Here is a 17,385-nt window from a genome sequence, read left to right on the forward strand (position 1 = left end):
AAAAAATCTTTTTATTAGGATTGGAAATCTAATTATTCATAATATTTCATTTTAAATTAAGAAATGATTGGAAAAAGAGGACATAATGTATAAACATGTCATGGTCTTAATTAAAAGCCACCCTTAAAAGTTCTGACCATAAAATGACCCCTGGGTTTTGCCATATCATCCCTGATTAGTCACAGCTATGTTTCTATGTTTTCTTTGTGTCTGTGTGTCAAATGCAGATGTAACATGAATTCATTTTTCACAGTAACAGTAAGATGTAAAGTTAGTGTAATACAAAATGACTGGTTGTGCACATTGGACACCTTGTACACAAAACCAAAGCCTTCAGATTCAAGGTGTCACTCTATACATTTATCTGAGTGTATACATTTATAATATATTACTAATTTTGCAATCCTTATAAGTGCTTATTCCAAGTGCTGAATAGAATGATGATGATTATGCATGTGCATGTGATTAAGTCAGTAGTTTCACCAGTTGGTGGAGCTAAAGTCAAACCCTGGACCCCAGACCGTGATCTTAGAGGTATTAACATGAACACCAGTTTTATAATTGTTAAGCTACAGGGGATTATACAGCTGAGAGGTTGTTTTGGACAAGGTAAATGCAAGATTTGAAATGGCTGGGATAGAGGTCCGCCAACAATTGGAATCTCCACATATGCTCTTGTTAGAAACCTTGAAACACATTTACAGCACTGTGAAAGGGACTGAATACTGTAATCACATTATGTGCAATTTCATATTTTGGACTCACTTACTTATTTTTTTAACATTTACATTTTGTAAAAAAGAATCCAGTTTAAATGGTCTGCTTAGACCTTAGACCTTTGATGAAATTATACCACATTAAAATTATGTTGAATTTATCAATTTAAAGTTTTCTTTGACACACATTATTGATCTCCTTTAGCTTGTTTTAGGTAAATAAGTTTCACTGTGGTCTTTTCACCGCCAATTTATATTATGTATTTATATTTACTGTTCTACTTTTTCTAGACTTCATTAAATTAACAATACAATTTAAAACAAAACGTCATGAAAATGTATTTATATTTCATAATGCATTAATTGAAAAAAAAAAATAGTATTGGTATCGATAACAGCGATACTGGTCCAGTATTTACTTGGTATCGGATCGACACCAAAGCATGCAGTATCACACTACAGTTAGGTATTTTTTTTTTTATTTTACTGTTATAAAGTCTGATTTTGTTGAATCCATTGATTTAGTGTTTTCTCTGACACACATTATTGATCTCCTTTAATTTGTTTTAGGTTAATAAGTTTCACTGTGGTCTTTGCCCTGTCCTTCTGTGTGAACATCCCTTCCATTCTGAAATAAATGTTCAGCAGAGCCTCCTCATTCTCCACATTGTTCCACAGTTTAAGGCTCAACATGGGATTTTCTGGCTGGAGATGGTTTGCTGCTCTTTTCGGCCTCCTCTGCCTCGGTAAGTTCTTAGTAATATTGAAATCAGTGTCATACTGTATGTGAGGCCTGTGATGGAGTGGCGATCTGTCCAGGGTGAAGCCCACCTCTCAGCGTGGCTCCAGCATGCCCTCGACCCTTATGAGGTTAAAGCCATTCAGATGATGGATGGGAGCTTTCTAAAACCTGCATTCAATATTCAGTGTTCTGCTTTGTACCAATGTGTCCTTTGTTACAACAGGTAAAGTCCAATCTGATTGTACAGAAGACAATATGAACATGGAAGGAGGTAGTTACACACTGACCAGACAGCTGAAAACTGGCAGCATGCTGGTCTACCGATGTGATGATCAGGACTACCATCCTTACCCTGTTCTGACCCGCACATGTCAGCCGAATAACATGTGGAAACCAGCACCCCAAAAATGGAAGCCTCAGAGATGCAAGCGTGAGTCATGGTAGTGATGTTTAAGAGTTTGCCTCAGACCACCTGCTCTACAACATAACTCAGCTCCCCTTGTTTTGCAGCGGTTGAATGTCCAGATCCCAGTGTCATAAAGTATGGACAAGTTACTCCTCCTCAGGAGAGTTACTATGTGAATAATGTGACCACGTATGAGTGCAGCGCTGGATACAGAATGAAAGGCTCAGCCAGACGGGTTTGCCTCCCAAATGGGAAGTGGAGTGGAAAAACGCCAATCTGTAGCAGAGACTGTAAGTTCCTTTCTTTTTTACTCCTTCCCTTGTATTTCAGGTTTAAGGTTCATCTTCATGACCTTTTCTTCTTTACTACCACAGCACAAAGTGCATGTGGTGACCCTGGTGTCCCACCTGGTGCCTCCAGAACAGGGAACTCCTTTGACTTTGACGACACAGTGACGTATACCTGCAATGGCAATTTATTTCTGGTGGGGTCCAAAGAAAGAAAGTGTCTGGAGAACGGCCAGTGGACGGGCATTGAGCCAGCATGCTATTGTAAGACCCTCACATTTTGTTTAAAGCTAGAAACTGATAAAAGGCAGTGCCCAGTATGTTACATTTTTAACAAAGGTTTCTGTTACTGTAAGTGTAAGTATATTTTTGCTTTTCACAGACAGACACACTTATGACACGTCCCTGGAGATTTCACAGGAATTTGGTAGTGCAATCATGGAGACTCTCACTTTAGATACAGGTAAGGAGCTCATCTGAATATTGTCACTGAAAAAAAAGTAATTATTCCTCCTCAGCATCCCGCCCTTGGTCTGGGTCAGGACAGAGAATATCATCCACATTACAGGTTATATATTAGCCCCACCCAGACAGTGGGGGGAAAACCCTCTTGCATGCCTCATCTACCCCTCTAGATACTGTACTGTATGCGTAGGCAGCTTCTTTAAAGGCTTAAAGAAAGTGAGCATGGATAGAAGATTCCTGGTCATACATTTTCCACTGCCATGTCGAGTATGCAGCACAACGTGTTAAGGTAGGGGGGTGAGTTTCAGACCGGAGGTGATACACAGAGTGGGAAGGAGAAGTGGAGGGACCAGGCTCCAGAAAGAAGGGAAGAACCGAAATTGAACTACGTTTGTTGAATGTAAAACAATTAACATAAACCAGCCGCTCACTGCAGGAGACACAATACAGGTAAGTAATATTAAACATCACTGCCCCGCAGGATAAAATGCTCAGAACACATAATTGAACTAAAGAAAATTACTGCAAACAGAAAAAAATAACTTGACTAATTAATGCTAAACTAAGGCTCCGTGGGCACAAAATCCTAAACATAGAATTACAGAAATACATTTTTTCTTAACAAAGGACAAGGTGTGGTGTATAACAGTGAGGTGTATAACACCAACCTAACCACGTAGGCCACAGACAGGAAATGAGATCTTAAAAAAAACAAAGCCACAGAATGATGTTAGAACCAGTAAACCAGTAAACCAGTTGATGAAACGATGTACAGTGTAGTGAGGTTACTCTACAGTAATGTTAGAGTGCCACAGTGTCTGCACTCCTACACCTACTGTACAGAGCAGCCTTACTGTAAGTACACCGACCTACTCCTACTGTACATAAAGCATTGACGATACAGCCTAGTAACGGTGTTTGTTGAATTCAGACCCAATACAGCAGTGGACAAATATCAGGGTTGCAAAAGAATCTCAACTCAACATCTACATCGCCATGGATATTTCTCCGAGTATTGAAGAAACGCAATTCAATGATGCAAAAGGTGCCATCGTAACACTCATTAGAAAGGTGAGGATGAGCTTGTATTTGAATTAACATATAATGCAGAAAGTTATTTAATGTGGTTATATATTGTATACGTATATTGTTATTTACTGCTGGTCAGTCAAGCTCCTTTAACCTAAGCTCATGAAACTGCCAATATGCGGCAAAATCAGTAAGTAATATAAAGTTTGACTCTGCAGTTGGGGCTGTTTGTCTAATTAAAGACACAAAATTACAGGCTGAGTAGCTAAATTATGTTAGAACTGTAATCGTGTATATCACTGGTCTATGAATTACAATGACAAATTTGGGGATAAAATTACACCTGTGTCGACAAGTGGTTCAGATTTTGTTTGAAAAGATTTTTGTCTGCGTTTGTGTTTTTACTTTGTGTTTTTATAGAGTTGCGCTTTTTATATACTGTAATTAATCTTAATCTTTTTAATTTAGCAATTTAACAAACTTTCATACACCCTTACAAAATGCTTAAACATTTTAAGCACAAAACTGCATGGAGTTGACTCATGAGCACTATACATACTGTAGCACCAGTGCTCCGGCTTGTTGTCAGAGCTGTAAGGGTCTGTAGAACACAATAGTAATAAATTTGTGTTGCATTCACACATTCATGGCTCCTACATGTTCTAAGTCTGTGTTACAACTTGATGCAGAAGTAAAGATCATTCTTAAACTCAAGTGATGTCTCCACAGCTTGCATCCTTCAGTGTGTCCCCAAACTATGAAATCTTCTTTTTCTCCTCGGAAATATATGAAGTTGTCAACATTGTTGAGTTTATGGACAAGAAACAAGAAGAAAGGCAACAAATTCTTAAAAAAGTATCAGATTTTACATTAGATGGTGAGTGAAAAGGATCAGCGATGTGGTAGGTAATGTTGCATTAATACACAGCTTGTGTGTCTGTGTCTGTGTTTTAATCCATAGACGGAAATAGTGGAACAAATATAAATCAGGCATACAGAACCATCGATGAGAGAATGGGTCTCATAAAGGAACGAGTGAAGGAAGATTTCAAGGAGCATCGACACGTGATCATTGTTTTTACAGATGGTAATAGAGGCTTCAGACTTATTCAGTGTACATGTTGATTTCTCCTAACATACATTACACCAAATTCGAAGGAATCTAAAATGTTTGTATTTAAACTGCAGGTGCTTATAATATGGGTGGTTCACCTTTACCCACTGTGAAAAGGATTCAGGACCAGATAAACCTGGTTCAAAGTGGAAGAGATGAAGCTTCAAAACAAGACTATCTTGGTGATGCTGCTGGTGATTTTTTGTTATAGACCAAAATAAACACATAACATAGTCTTACTTATGACGATATATTTGTTTCGTTAACAGATATGTTTGTTTTTGCTATGGGAGCTGAGATTGATGATGATGTTCTGAAGCCCCTGACAACTACTAAAAATGATAAACGGCATTACTTCAGATTGCCGAGAAATTTCAGAGAATTGCAAGCATCCTTAGATTTAATTATTGGTAAGTAATGTTGTTTCATGAGGTCAGAAAGATCAACACCTTTGAAGTTCAGCTACAGTATGTGTCTTTTATTAATATTTATTATCATCTTCACCCTCTGGACACAAGAGATACGTAATCACCTCTAGAACACAAAACATTGTTTTCCTGTTTCCCAATGTGCTTTACAGCAGACAGAAACTCAATCTTACCTCAGAAGAAATACAATATACTGTAGTCTAGCACCACTGAGTGAAACACATGTAATACAGGCAGTATATATTTCTGTCTGAGCAGTATTCTGCACATTATATATCAATATAATTGCTATATCAATTAAATATCTGGTATTTTGATATAATTTTAAAATTATAGTTATAATATTTAAAATTCGTTGTGAGTGTCATATTGTGCAAAGGATGTCGTCTAGTGATTCTGGTTTATACTCTTTTTTTATACATTTGTTCTTTATGTTGAGAGATTCCATCCATCCATTTTCTATCCATATGCGGGGGTCACGGGGTGCTGGAGCCTAACCCAGCTGGCTATGGGCGAGAGGCAGTCCATTGCAGGCAACACAGAGACAGACAACCATTCACGCACACACACTCACACCTACGGACAATGGAGAGAAGCCAATTAACTTAATGCACGTCTTTGGACTGTGGGAGGAAGACAGAGAACCCGGAGAGAACCCACGCAAGCACGGGGAGAACGTGCAAACTCCACACAGAAAGGCACCAGGGCCGCCTCCGGGATCCCTGGGTGGGCTGAACCACCAGCCTTCCAGTTAACAGCCAAAGGCGCTGACCACAGAGACGTTGAGAGATTCAATGACAAAATTGCACTTTTATATTCATCAATATTTTAAAAGTTAATGAGGGGACAAGTAAAAACATCCAAACATCTCCACAGGATAGCATCTCTGCTTTTTGCAGATGATGTTGTCCTGTTGGCTTCATCAGGCCAGGACCTCCAGCATGCGCTGGTGCGGTTCGCAGCTGAGTGTGAAGCGGCTGGGATGAGAATCAGTTCCTCCAAATCTGAGGCCATGGAGGTTGGAGATAGCAATGCGTGCAGTAATGCTGTCGGTGTATCGGTCTGTCGTGGTGAAGAGGGAGCTGAGCCGAAAGGCAAAGCTCTCAATTTACCGGTCAATCTACGTTCCTACCCTCACCTATGGTCATGAGCTTTGGGTCATGACCGAAAGGGCAAGGTCACGGATACAAGCGGCTGAAATGAGCTTCCTCCGCAGGGTGGCTGGCTGCTCCCTTAGAGATAAGGTGAGTAGCTCTGTCACCCGGGAGGAGCTCGGAGTAGAGTCGCTGCTCCTCCACATCGAGAGGGGCCAGTTGAGGTGGCTCGGGCATCTGGTTCAGATGCCTCCTGGACGCCTCCCTGGGGAGGTGTTCCGGGCATGTCCCACCGGTAGGAGGCCCAGAGGAAGACCCAGGACTCGCTGGAGAGACTACGTCTCTCGGCTGGCCTGGGAACGCCTTGGGGTTCCACCGGAAGAGCTGGAGGACGTGTCCAGGGAGAGGGAAGTCTGGAGCTCTGTGCTCAGACTGCTGTCCCCGCGACCCGTCCCCGGACCAGCCATAAAAATGGATGGATGGATGTTTGGATATTGTTTTTTTAATGCTAAAATTGCAATGCATTTGTTTTGATAAAGATGAAAGCAATGTTCGAGGTCTATGTGGTCTTCACAAGATAAGGGAGGATGGTAAAAATATAAATGAGCTTATAGACCCAAGCAACATGAGGAGTTATTTTCCATGGTACGCATCCATTACTCTCAAGGTAAAAGTGTTCATTTAACTGTGAAATGTTTACAATGCCTAATAGTGATTGACCACATGAGAACAGTCGCAAACCTGCCAAATATTATTGATAATATTATATAAGTTATATAATATAGTAATAATATTATTGTTATTATAAATATAATATTTAGGAACAAACGTCTCTACTAAGGTGAATAACTTTCCTATTTAGAAATAAGCAGCTTATTTAAGATAATTTAATACAGTTGTAGTGTTTCAGTAAAATATTTTTAACAGTAGTCTGCTGTCGTAGTACATTAACCCTGCTTTTTACTATTATCCCCCAATTCCTAGCCGTAATATTTTGCATATTGTGTTTATATTTATACTTTGAAACGTGAAGCATGGAAGGAATTACTGCTTTGGCTCCTTGGTGTCCCCTGATTTTGTCTTGACTGCTGCTCACTGCTTCAAATTTGGAGATTTACCAGAAGATGTGAAAGTAGTGATCGATGACGGACACGGCAAAGGTAAAGACAAATGTTGTGTTTACGGTGTTACGGTTTCTTCTTGTTGAGTATTTAAACATCACAAACATGTCTTTATGTACTTACTTTTTTGCTTATGTACTGAAATCATTTTGATTTTGATTCTTCAAACGTTTTTTTATTGCATTTTTCTGCTGGTAAAGTCTTGTGATGACAGCAGACTTTGACTTTTGTGTGTTTATCTTTTACAGAGAAAAAAGTAGCAAATTTCACATTGCACCCAAATTACAATGTTAACGCTAAAGTAAAGGAGGGTGTGAAAGACTTCTATGACTATGATGTTGCTCTCATCCAACTGGAGGAGCCTGTTGTAATATCTGCTAATGCAAGGTGAGAACCTCATGTTAAATTCCATGCTACATTAAACGTGTTTCTCTTACTGTTACTCAGTCCATCATTTTCCTCATGCTGTTCTATCCTATTTAGACCTATTTGCATACCATGCACCCAGGAGACCAGTGATGCTCTACAGCTGGTTGGCAACACCACCTGTAAGCAACAAGGTGCGGTGTAGACCTGGGTCACACATGGAAAAAAGACATGACCAGTTTTGCTAAATCACTGTTTTTAATCATTTTGGAAGTGCAGTGATTTGTTGTTTTCATCTGAGTTAATTACAGAATGTGATGGGTGCATAAAACAATGTAGCTACTGCAACTTCGTTTCTTTTAGTTGATCAACACCTTCATTACTTCTGTAAATACTGTATGTCATGCGTAAGAATCATCATTAAGACTCGTCGTAAAAGCAACATGAAAAGTAATAGAACATAATAAGGATATAAGAAAAAGTAACATAAGCTCAAACATTGGACAAACCATCAAAACTGAACTGTGAATGAATGAATTTACACTTTATTCTATTGTTCTTGGTATTTGACTACAGAGGACATTCTGTTTAAGACTCAACTTGAACAAGTGTCTTTCTTGTCCAAAAGTGGAGACAAAGTAAAGGAAAGGGATGCTTACGTTAAGCTTGGGGATAATGTGAGTTTCAATCTCCTGAGTTTGTTCCTTTTACTTATTAACACAAAAACTAGAAATCACTTGAACTTAGATCCTTATCCCTTTTTTAACTGCAGAGAGATGAATGCATCAAACATGCACTAAAAGCAGAGGGCATCACAGCAACAGATCCAAAGATTCCTGTGACTGATAACTTCCTGTGCACTGGTGGTGTTCAACCCTTTGTAGATGATAGAGCATGTAAAGGTATCTTCCTTCTAGAACATGTACTGTACCTTAGCTCAATAAACATAGTTTTAAACATAGGTTAGAATAACTACAAAAAGTGGCCATTGATGAAAGGGTAATTCTGTGTGTTTATTGCTACAGGTGATGGTGGAGGCTCTGTGTACAAAATCTATGAATATCGTGCAGTTCAGGTAAACAGCTGCTCTTCTCTGCATAGCTAATTTATTACAATTGCGCATCAGATATTTAATTTATACATATAATTTCATATTAATGGTAAACGGATTTAGTTTGATGTTTATATACGTTAAACAAACTACAAAACAAATTATTCTACAGGTTGGCTTGGTCAGCTGGGGAACCCTAGACTGTGATGCTGCCAGGGAACAAAGGTCAAATAAGGACTCCAGAGATTTCCACATTAATCTTTTTAAAGTTCTTCCCTTTCTTAAATCTATTCTTGGAGGTGATAAATCAGATTACACACCACTGACATTTTTGGAGAACTAAATAAAATGCAGCATGTTCTTCTTTGTAATTTGCTTTGCCATTTTTGTCTACAGTATATTTGCAAGTTTTTGTTACATCTGACTGATGCACAGTTGATTTAACAGATGATTTAACACATCCAACGATTCAATCATAGTTAAGAAAGAAAAATATTTACTATTAATACTTTTAATATTTTCTGAACCACTAGATTTACTGTACACATACTAGACTGTGACTGTAAATTCTGCTTTGCTTTAGCTATAAATAAGATTTTGACCAATAAAAATAGTTTCACTATGTAAAGTCATGCTTTTTGTCAGTTGAATTTTGACCAGAAGAAACGTGATAACATTTGTTTTTGCAGCAATAAATCTTTTCCTTACTTATAAGATAGCGTATAAGTTGAGTGAGCTGATCAGCTTTCCTTTAAGCCACAGAGCCAGTTTGTAGCTCTGTCGGGCTTTAGTATTGTTTCTCATTAATCTCAACACAACATGTTGTTACATGTATATTGGGAGCTTCATTGTTCTCCACATGTCTGACCTGGGGCCTACAGTAATTGTAGTGCTATAGCTCAGACTGTTTGGTGTTGTTTTTTTTGTGCAGGTGTTTTCAGGTGTGTGTGAGTGACTACAGTTGCCAGATGAGCATTGCTTTTTGAACAGAGTCTTTTCCTAATGGTAAAAGGGGATTTTGGTTTTCTACAAAGTGTCTAATGTAAGAAAGCATGTGTAGTGTTTCGCAATAAGCGTTACAAAAATGAAACCCAAAGTGCTAAGTTGAAAATGTGTTTAAGCTATGGTTACACTGTGTTTAACATTGTGCTACAAGAAGTTTGAGTATTGAGGCTTTGGTTCAACAATTCAACCCGAGATACGGTAAGTTAATTCATTTATTTTTTACTGGTATAAAGTCTGATTTTGTTGAATTAATTGATTCAGTGTTTTCTCTGACAAACATTATTGATCTCCTTTAGTTTGTTTTAGGTTAATAAGTTTCACTGTGGTCTTTGCCCTGTTCTTCTTTGGGGACACCTCTTCCATTCTGAAATAAATGTTCAGCTCCTGCAGAGCCTCCTCATTCTCCCCATTGTTCCACAGTTTAAGGCTCAACATGGGATTTTCTGGTTGGAGATGGTTTGCTGCTCTTTTCGGCCTCCTCTGCCTCGGTAAGTTCTTATTAATAATGAAAACAGTGTCATACGTGTCATACTGTACTGTACTGTATAAAGCCATTCAGATGATGGATGGTAGTTCTGCATTCTATAATAAGTGTTCTGCTTTTTACCAATGTATCCTTTGTTACAGCAGGTAGAGTCCAGTCTGATTGTACAGAAGACAATATGAACATGGAAGGAGGTAGTTACACACTGACCAGACAGCTGACAACTGGCAGCATGCTGGTCTACCGATGTGATGATCAGGACTACCATCCTTACCCTGTTCTGACCCGCACGTGTCAGCCGAATAACATGTGGAAACCAGCACCCCAAAAATGGAGGCCTCAGAGATGCAAGCGTGAGTCATGGTAGTGATGTTTGTCAGTCTGTTGGCTCAGACCACCTGCTCTCCAGCCTAATTCAGCTCCTTGTTTTACAGTGGGTGAATGCCCAGATCCCAGTGTACTCGATCATGGATATGTCTTCCCCCCTCAGGAGAGGTACTATGTGCATAATGTGACCACATATGAGTGCTACGCTGGATACAGAATGAAAGGCTCAGCCAGACGAGTTTGCCTTCCAAATGGAAAGTGGAGTGGAAAAACGCCAATCTGTAGCAGAGACAGTAAGTTCCTTTCTTTTTTACTCCTTCCCTTGTCTGTCAGGTTTCAGATGCATCTTTATGACAGTTTTATGACCTTTTCTTCTTTACTACCACAGCACAAAGTGCATGTGGTGACCCTGGTGTCCCACCTGGTGCCTCCAGAACAGGGAACTCCTTTGACGTTGGCAACACAGTGACGTATACCTGCAATGGTAATTTATTTCTGGTGGGGTCCAAAGAAAGAAAGTGTCTGGAGAACGGCCAGTGGACGGGCATTGAGCCAGCGTGCTATTGTAAGACCCTCACATCTATACTGTTAATCATTTTGTTCAAATCTCTTTAAATGTAAATTTCTTCTGAGAAACTGATACAGGTAATGCCCAGTATGTTACATTTGTAACATCAAAGGTTACCATAAGTGTAAGTATATTTTTTCTCTTTGCAGACAGACACACCTATGACACGTCCCTGGAGATTTCACAGGCATTTGGTAGCTCGATCATGGAGACTCTCACCATGTTAGATACAGGTATGTTCCAGGAAGTAATCTATCATCACTACTTAATACAAATTCTGTGGGTTCATAGTACACAGTATGCTGTGTGGTAAACAGAGGAGTTAGCAAATTTCAAAAGGTATTCTGCTCTGCTACTAGTATGAAGTCAAATTAGTGGGGTGCGTTAAAATAACGCACAAATTGCATCTAAATTTACAAGTAAAACAACGCACGTTTAACTTGTGGTTTGTGTCATGTTTTTTGTGAACGATCAGGAGCGTCTTGTCCTTTAGTGACACAGCCGTTGCCTGTCGACAGGCGCTATCAGCGTCTAAGTGAACTGTGGGTGAAGCGATGCAGACTTGGAGCGGTGCAGGTCTCAGCTGACGGTTGAAAGTGAATGCTGCAAAGTAAATAAACGATCACGAATTTGGTCTTTGATATCGGTGACATCTTGAGAGATTCTGCAGCAACACTGGGCGTTCGTCTCCTTGTAGACCGTTTTTGTTCAGTGAGAAGTGATTCTGCACTGAAATCCAAGCCTGTCACAACTGCAGCATTACTGGAACGTACCCACCTTGACTCATCATAACATCATGATGAGTCAAGGGCCATTAGCATTGGCATTGCTAATGGCCTGTCGGCTAACATGCTACATTAACATCTGATAGAAACACCAGTTTAAAGTTCGTGCAACTGCAGCCCGTCTGCAGATCAGGAGAGTAGCATCACGCTTCATAGACATGAATATGAGTCGTCATGTCTGTTCGATCTTTAAATATAATAAAGTCATCAGAGCGTGGAGGCAAATTAAGGTTGCGTTATTTTACTTTTAAATTTTCCACGATTTGTGCGTAATATTAACGCCCCAAATTATAAGTGTAAGCATGGTACAGCCCCACTAAGTCTACAGTTACAAATCTGGTTACACATGCACAGATCGTTTTAGGCATGCACAAGTCTAATCTGACCCTAATTTGACTCCATAGTACCAGGCTAACCTCTACAATAATGTACATATAAAGTGTGGACTGCACGGCCTTGTGACAGTGTTTGCTGTGTTCAGACCAGACACAGGAGGGGAGAAAAATTAAGGTTTCCAAAGATGGAATCCTCAACATCTACATCGCTGTTGATATTTCTGGGAGTATTGAAAAGAATCAATTCAATGATGTGAAAGATGCTGTCGTAACACTCATTAGAAAGGTAAGAATCAGTTTCTGTTTGATTTAAAAGATGGCAGATTATGTTATTCAGTGCAGTTATAAATAGTTTTACAGTGCTGTTAAAAAAACTGCGATAAAGTGTGGCCACCTGTGTGGCTCAGAGAATGTTTGAACGGATGGATGTTATTTTTGTCTGCTGCTCAAGCGCTCAGGCTTGTTGCTCTGTAGAACACATTCATAAATGAATATTACTTACAAAATAATAACCATGAGCCTTTTCAGTTTGTAAGGATGTGTTGCATTACTACATTACAACATTCATGGCTCCTCCGTGTTCTAAGCCTGTATTACATGTTGATGCAGAAAAAAACCATCCTTGTTTTTTGCTTTATGTCTCCACAGCTTGCATCTTTTAGTGTGTCCCCAAACTATGAAATCTTTTTTTTCTCCTCGGAAATATATGAAGTTGTCAACATTTTTGAGTTTATGGATAAGAAACAAGAAGAAAGGCAACAAATTCTTCAAAAAGTAAAAGATTTTACAATAGGCGGTGAGTGGAACTGACCAGCGGTGTTGTAGGTAATGTTGTTGTAATGCAAAGCTTTGGGAAAATGTTATGTTTTAATTTGTTTTTTAATTCATAGACAGGAATACTGGAACAGATTTATGCCAGGCATATCAAACCATAAATGAAAGAATGGCTCTCATGAAGGAACGAGTGAAGGAAGATTTCAAGGAGCATCGACACGTGATCATTGTTTTTACAGATGGTAATAGAGGCTTCAGACTTATTCAGTGTACATGTTGATTTCTCCTAACATACATTACACCAAATTCGAAGGAATCTAAAATGTTTGTATTTAAACTGCAGGTGCTTATAATATGGGTGGTTCACCTTTACCCACTGTGAAAAGGATTCAGGACCGGATAAACCTGGTTCAAAGTGGAAGAGATGAAGCCTCAAAACAAGACTATCTTGGTGATGCTGCTCTTACACACACACTATAATATGATACAAAAGTCTTACTTGTGATCCTATATTTTTCTCGTTAACAGATATGTACATCTTTGCTACGGGAGCTGAGATTGATGATGATGTACTGAAGCCCCTCATAACTACAAAAAATAATGAACGGCATTACTTCAGATTGCCGAGCAGTTTCAGAGAATTGCAAAGATCATTTGATGCAATTATTGGTAAGTCATGTTTGATCGGGAGGTCAGAAGGCTCAACACCTTTGTAGCTCGCCTACAATACAGTATGTGTTTGCGTATTAATATTAACCCTGGAATACAGTAGGACACGAGATATTGATCACAACTGGAGAGCAAAACATTGTTCATTGTGCTTTAGAGCAGACAAGTCTTTATTTCACCTCAGATGAAACATAGTCCAGCACTTAAACACGTATTATACATGACATACAGGCAGCATATATTTGTATCTACATGTGTCTGATGGTACATCAAATTTAGTTAAAAATTTTAACAGGAATATTGTCATTAATGTCATAACGTACAGAGGGCAAAGTCTAGTGATTTGGACGCCTTTTTTGTGTGACTTTTGGTTACTTCAGCACTGATCACCATTATTCTGGTTTGTACAATGTGTCTGTGATTGTATTCTCATTATGTCTAGAGATTCGATGATCAAATTACAGCTTTATAGTCACCAATATTTCATAGGATAATAAAGTGACCATAAACAAAGTGTAATTTTCAGAAGATGTTTGTACATTTATTTTTCTGTGCTAAAACTGTTAATTTTATTTCTAAATCTGCAATGCATTTGTTTTAACACAGATGAAAGCAAAGTTCAAGGTCTATGTGGTCTTCACAGTATGAGAGAAGAGGGTAAAAATATAAATGAGCTCATAGACGCAGGCAACATGAGGAGTTATTTTCCGTGGTACGCATACATTATTATCAAGGTAAACTTTGAAAGTTTTCAATAAATTGTGAAATGTTTAAAATGCCTAATAGTGACTGACCAAACATAAGAATAGACACAAACCTGCCAAATATTATTTTGAAACCAAATAATAATAACTAAATAATAATCACTAAAGTCAATAACTTCCTGTATTTAGAAATAAGCAGCTCATTTAAGCAAATGATCTGTGTTTGAGATCGCAGCAGTAATGTACTATGACAGCAGTCGTCTGCTGTCATAGTACATTAACCCTGCTCTTTACAATTATCACCCCAATTCCTAGTCGTAATATTTTGCATATTGTTTTTATATTTATACTTTGAAACATGAAGCATGGAAGGAACTGCTTTGGCTCCCTGGTGTCCCCTGATTTTGTCTTGACTGCTGCTCACTGCTTCAAATTTGGAGATTTACCAGAAGATGTGAAAGTAGTGATCGATGACGGACACGGCAAAGGTAAAGACAAATGTTGTGTTTGCTGTGGTTTCTTCTTGTTGAGTATTTAAACATCATAAACATGTCTTTATGTACTTACTTTAATGATTATGTACTGAAATCATTTTGATTTTGATTTTAGTTTTTTGTCAAACGTTTTATTGCATTTTTCTACTGGTAAAGTTTTGTGATGACAGCAGACTTTGACTCTTGCATTTTTATCTTTTGTGTTTTTACCTTTTACAGAGAAAAAAGTAAAAAATTTCATGTTACACCCAATTTACAATGTTAACGCCAAAGTAAACGAGGGTGTGAAAGACTTCTATGACTATGATGTTGCTCTCATCCAACTGGAGGAGCCTGTTGTAATATCTGCTAATGCAAGGTGAGAACCTCATGTTAAATTCCATGCTACATTAAACGTGTTTCTCTTACTGTTACTCAGTCCATCATTGTCCTCATGCTGTTCTATCCTATTTAGACCTATTTGCATACCATGCACCCAGGAGACCAGTGATGCTCTACAGCTGGTTGGCGACACCACCTGTAAGCAACAAGGTGCGGTGTAGACCTGGGTCACACATGGAAAAAAGACATGACCAGTTTTGCTAAATGACTGTTTTTAATCATTTTGAAAGTGCAGTGATTTGTTGTTTTCATCTGAGTTAATTACAGAATGTGATGGGTGCATAAAACACTACTACAACTCAGTTTCCTTTAGTTGATCAACACATGATTGATTCACTAATTAATGCAATTCACATGATTCATTACTTCTGTTAATATGTCATGTGTACATATCATCATCAAGACTCATTATAAAAGCAACATAAAAAGTAATAGAACACAATTAGGATTCAAGAAAAAGTACCATATGCTCAAACATTGGAGACAAACCATCAAAAGTGTACACTTTATTCTATTGTTCTTGGTATTTGACTACAGAGGACATCCTGTTTAAGACACAAATGGAACAAGTGTCTTTCTTGTCTAAAAGTGGAGACAAAGTAAAGGAAAAGGATGCTTACGTTAAGCTTGGTGATAATGTGAGTTTCAATCTCCTGAGTTTGTCCATTTGACTTATTAACACAAAAACTAAAAATCCCTTTTTTAACTGCAGAGAGATGAATGCATCAAACATGCACTAAAAGCAGAGGGCATCACAGCAACAGATCCAAAGATTCCTGTGACTGATAACTTCCTGTGCACTGGTGGTGTTCAACCCTTTGTAGATGATAGAGCATGTAAAGGTATGTTCCCTCCAGAACATGTAAGCAGAGGAGTAAAACAAGTGCAGATGACAGAAGGTTTCTTAAATGATAAAATAAACTAAACTAGGCTGTTAGGCTCCACTGCAATAGTGGTGCAGTTCAGTAACTGGGATCATTGCATTGAGGGTAACTGTGTGTGTGTTTATTGCTACAGGTGACGGTGGAGGCTCTGTGTACAAAATCTATGAATATCGTGCAGTTCAGGTAAACAGCTGCTGCTTTTAATTATACATATAAATTCATATTAATTATAAGATTCAGTTTGATGTCTATATAATGTAACCAAACATTATTCTACAGGTTGGATTGGTCAGCTGGGGAACCCTAGACTGTGACCCTATCAGGGGACAAAAGTCAGATAAGGACGCCAGAGATTTCCACATTAATCTCTTTAAAGTTCTTCCATTTCTCAAATCCATTCTTGGAGTTGATACTCCGGATTACACACCACTTACATTTTTGGAGAACTAAACCAAATGCAGCATTTTCTTTCTTGCAACTTGCTTTACCATGTTTGTCTATATCCAACACCACCATTTAAATCATGTTTTAGTTCAGAAAGAGAAGCAGTTTTGACAGCAGTACTTTATTTCCTGTGATTTTCTGAATCAATATACTATATCTACACACACTGTACTAGACTGTGACTGTGCCTTCACAGACAATAACTAACTAACTACTAATTAAAACATTTGTATGATTAAAAACTTGCCTCTATGTAAATTTTGTTTGTCTGTGGAGTTGAATTTTGATGAGATGAAGATGAAACATGATAGAATTTAAAAATTACCGCAATAAACCCAAGAATTTTTCTTAATGTATAAGATGGATGACTGAAATAATTACTGCAGCACTTAAGATTTTTCTTTAAATGGAAGCTCTGCAGACAGAGCTGGTCAGGTCTCCTTTAGGCCACAGAGCCAATTTGTAGCACTGATGGGCTTCATGAATGTTTCACATTTGTCTCAACTAAGGGCTTAAATAAAAAAATTCTGACATAATGTGTTTAAATAAGAATAATATTCACAAATTATTGTGATTGATTATACACATCATAAATTGTCTCTATTTACAGTACATGCTTGCATGCATATTGGGAGCTTCATGACATAGCAACAAAGCCTTTGATGAAGTCACTCTCACCAATTCAGCCTAACTGTTCTCCTGCAGGACGAGT

General features: G+C 38.3%; 2 protein-coding genes across 2 annotated transcripts; both read left to right on the plus strand.

Annotated features, from left to right (window-relative positions):
• Window positions 1-1,310: 1,310 nt before the first annotated feature.
• LOC114869785 (complement factor B-like) lies at window positions 1,311-9,643 on the plus strand. The gene is made up of 18 exons (XM_029174274.3): window positions 1,311-1,462; window positions 1,682-1,888; window positions 1,969-2,154; window positions 2,239-2,415; window positions 2,534-2,614; window positions 3,548-3,687; window positions 4,375-4,522; window positions 4,607-4,732; window positions 4,834-4,941; window positions 5,029-5,169; window positions 6,821-6,948; window positions 7,315-7,441; window positions 7,651-7,789; window positions 7,886-7,962; window positions 8,345-8,445; window positions 8,541-8,670; window positions 8,794-8,843; window positions 8,992-9,643. The coding sequence occupies exons 1-18, from the start codon at window positions 1,354-1,356 to the stop codon at window positions 9,160-9,162; spliced, it is 2,346 nt and encodes a 781-aa protein (XP_029030107.1). The 5' UTR covers window positions 1,311-1,353; the 3' UTR covers window positions 9,163-9,643.
• Window positions 9,644-9,780: 137 nt separating this feature from the next.
• On the plus strand, window positions 9,781-16,919 carry LOC114869784 (complement factor B-like). Its single transcript, XM_029174273.3, has 18 exons — window positions 9,781-10,312; window positions 10,452-10,661; window positions 10,743-10,928; window positions 11,024-11,200; window positions 11,353-11,436; window positions 12,470-12,609; window positions 12,972-13,119; window positions 13,214-13,339; window positions 13,441-13,548; window positions 13,626-13,766; window positions 14,373-14,500; window positions 14,835-14,958; window positions 15,184-15,322; window positions 15,419-15,495; window positions 15,883-15,983; window positions 16,058-16,187; window positions 16,363-16,412; window positions 16,509-16,919. The coding sequence occupies exons 1-18, from the start codon at window positions 10,198-10,200 to the stop codon at window positions 16,677-16,679; spliced, it is 2,355 nt and encodes a 784-aa protein (XP_029030106.1). The 5' UTR covers window positions 9,781-10,197; the 3' UTR covers window positions 16,680-16,919.
• The last annotated feature ends 466 nt before the right edge of the window (window positions 16,920-17,385 follow it).

Source organism: Betta splendens, chromosome 14 (genome assembly GCF_900634795.4).
Source record: "Betta splendens chromosome 14, fBetSpl5.4, whole genome shotgun sequence".
NCBI classification, from domain to species: Eukaryota; Metazoa; Chordata; class Actinopteri; order Anabantiformes; family Osphronemidae; genus Betta; species Betta splendens.